Below are 3,551 nucleotides of genomic sequence, written 5' to 3' on the forward strand. Positions count from 1 at the left end.
GTAGGTCTCCACTCACTCACCCACTCACCCACTCACTCACTCACCCACTCACTCACCCACTCACTCACTCACCCACTCACTCACTCACTCACTCACTCACTCACTCACTCACTCACTCACTCACCCACCCACTCACTCACTCACCCACTCACTCACTCACTCACCCACTCACCCACTCACTCACCCACTCACTCACTCACTCACTCACTCACTCACCCACTCACTCACTCACCCACTCACTCACTCACTCACTCACCCACTCACTCACCCACTCACTCACTCACTCACTCACTCACTCACTCACCCACTCACTCACCCACTCACTCACTCACTCACCCACTCACTCACTCACCCACTCACTCACTCACTCACTCACTCACTCACCCACTCACTCACTCACCCACTCACTCACCCACTCACCCACTCACTCACCCACTCACCCACTCACTCACCCACTCACTCACTCACTCACTCACTCACTCACCCACTCACTCACTCACTCACTCACTCACCCACTCACTCACTCACCCACTCACTCACCCACCCACTCACTCACTCACCCACTCACTCACCCACTCACCCACTCACTCACCCACTCACTCACTCACCCACTCACTCACTCACCCACTCACTCACTCACTCACTCACTCACTCACTCACTCACTCACTCACCCCCTCACTCACTCACTCACTCACTCACTCACTCACTCACCCACTCACTCACCCACTCACCCACTCACTCACTCACTCACTCACTCACTCACTCACCCACTCACTCACCCACTCACCCACTCACTCACCCACTCACTCACCCACTCACTCACTCACTCACTCACTCACTCACCCACTCACTCACTCACCCACCCACTCACTCACTCACCCACTCACCCACTCACTCACTCACCCACTCACTCACTCACTCACCCATTCACTCACTCACTCACTCACTCACTCACTCACTCACTCACTCACCCACTCACTCACTCACTCACTCACTCACTCACTCACTCACCCACCCACCCACCCACCCACTCACTCACTCACTCACTCACTCAGTCACCCACCCACCCACCCACCCACCCACCCACCCACCCACCCACTCACTCACTCACTCACTCACTCACTCACTCACCCACCCACCCACCCACTCACTCACTCACTCACTCACTCACTCACTCACTCACTCACTCACTCACTCACTCACTCACTCACTCACTCACTCACTCACCCACCCACTCACTCACTCACTCAGGCCTGTCAATGGTTTGGCCTCCATGCAAATGAGTTTACCTGCCGAATGGTGAACTCAATCTACCATTAGCTGGTGGGAAGCATTCATTTTGGACCATGTGTCCAAGTCTAAGATAATAATACATTTAGTTATTGGTGTGTGTAGCTGTCATTGGCATATGGATTCATGTGCTATGCATCCCAACAGTGGGATATGTTTTGTATGATGGGAAAACAGTAATACAAACATTTGAGTTATGTAGTTGCATCTATAACATGTATGTCGCATGTATAACATGATTTCTGACACACATTACATACTACTCCCACCAACTACGCCGTGTAATAACGTGGAGATTCGGATGCAGCCTTGCATTGTTTAGAATATTCATGATACACTAGATTGCATTAACATTAAGACCTATTCAGAAAGTAACCTTCTTATTAGAGAATTGGAATTACACATTTTAGATGATAATAATGATATTATAATAACTGATTTACAGTGCTTTATTTGTGATTGGTTAAGAGGGCTGAATGTGAAGTTATATTTAGAGCCTGATCTATAGTTGGTCACTTTGGTTCACCCTTCATGAAACTTGGTAGGATAGTTTGGAGGCATTCATCTCGTTTGTCCACCGGGGGGCGTCTGTGACCAAGTAATGCAGATGCTGTCAAACCTTTATCCGATACCTCCCCCTCTCTGCAGCCGAAGCCCTTTGACACTGGGCTACACAAATACTATTGACTCACTCTGACTCTTCTGTCCACTCTCTCCTACTCTTCTTACTCCTCCTCTCATTCTGCTCCTCTCCTCTCCTCTCTCCTCTCCTCCCCTCCTCCTCTCTTCTCTCCTCTCCTCCCCCCTCCTCTCCTCTCCTCCCCTCCTTCTCTCCTCTCTCCTCTCCTCTCCTCCTCCTCTCTTCTCTCCTCTCCTCCCCCCTCCTCTCCTCTCCTCCCCTCCTTCTCTCCTCTCTCCTCTCCTCTCCTCCCCTCCTCCTCTCTTCTCTCCTCTCCTCCCCCCTCCTCTCCTCTCCTCCCCTCCTCCTCTCCTCTCTCCTCCAGCTGCATGAGGAAGACTTCCCGGGGCGTGTCGCGGTCCCAGCGGCGTCGGCGCTCCAAGTCGCCCATCCTCCACCCGCCAAAGTTCACCTACTGCAGCCCCTCCTCCTCCTCCTCCTCCTCCTCCTCCTCCTCCTCCTGCGCCTCCTCTCTCTCGCCCCCCGGTGGCTGTCTGAAGCACCAGCGCCCGGCCCCCGGCTCCGCCTCCACGTCCCCGGCTCCGCCTCCGACGACCCAGACCCAGCCGCCCTCAGCTGCCCCCCCCGTGTTCGGAGCCCGCGCCGGGGGTCCGGGCCCCCTCGTTCCCCCCGTCTCCTCCCTGTCCCCCGAGGCCCCGGGGCCCCCGGCCCAGAGGGAGGAGGGGCCCGGCCAGGGGGCGGAGCCCTCTGACTTCCACGCCTTGTCCCAGCTGCTCTCCGGTGGTCCCGTGGGGGCCACGGGCCCCGGCTCGCCCCCCTGCTCCTCCTGCCCGCGGGGGGAGGCCCCCGAGGGCGGGGCCGCGGCGGACCCCCGCCCCGGGTGTGGGTGCGCCCCCCTCCCAGCCGCGCCCCCCGCGGGCTGGCCCGGCGTGGAGGTGTACTCCTTCACCGGGCTCCGCGGGGCCATCTCCGAGTGCGAGAGGAGCCTCCCGCCCCCCAGGACTCCTTCCTCCTCCTCCTGCTCCTCCTCCCCCCCCCCGGCGGGCCCGCCGCGCTCCTGCTCCGAGCAGGCGGCGCTCGCCTACGTGGACGACATCAACATCGAGGACCTCTCCGGCTACATGGAGTACTTCCTCTGCATCCCCAAGAAGATGTCCCACATGGCCGAGATGATGTACACCTGAACACACACCGGAACACACACCGGATCACACACACACACCTGAACACACACCTGAACACACACCTGAACACACACCGGATCACACACCGGATCACACACACACACCTGAACACACACACACACACACCTGAACACACACCGGAACACACACACACACACCTGAACACACACACACACACACACCTGAACACACACCGGATCACACACCGGATCACACACACACACCTGAACACACACACACCTGAACACACACACACACACCTGAACACACACCTGAACACACAACGGAACACACAACTGAACACACACACACACACCTGAACGCACACACCGGAACACAAATGAGCATGAACAGACACACACCTGAACACACACACACACACACACACACATCTGGACACACACACACAACAGCGCCCATCGCCACGCACCAACAT

The 3,551-nt window shown here is 56.8% G+C and overlaps 1 protein-coding gene across 1 annotated transcript in view; it reads left to right on the forward strand.

The window, feature by feature from the left end:
- Positions 1-3,302, forward strand: part of oser1 (oxidative stress responsive serine-rich 1) — a 5,243-nt gene extending 1,941 nt beyond the window's left edge. Inside the window, exon 4 of the mRNA XM_079748514.1 lies at positions 2,296-3,302. Coding sequence (XP_079604640.1) covers positions 2,296-3,115 — 820 coding nt within the window. The 3' untranslated portion in view covers positions 3,116-3,302. The remainder of the gene's footprint in view (positions 1-2,295) is intronic.
- Positions 3,303-3,551: the final 249 nt, after the last annotated feature.

The sequence above is a fragment of the Pollachius pollachius genome (genome assembly GCF_949987615.1).
Source record: "Pollachius pollachius genome assembly, chromosome: 12".
Classification (NCBI taxonomy): Eukaryota; Metazoa; Chordata; class Actinopteri; order Gadiformes; family Gadidae; genus Pollachius; species Pollachius pollachius.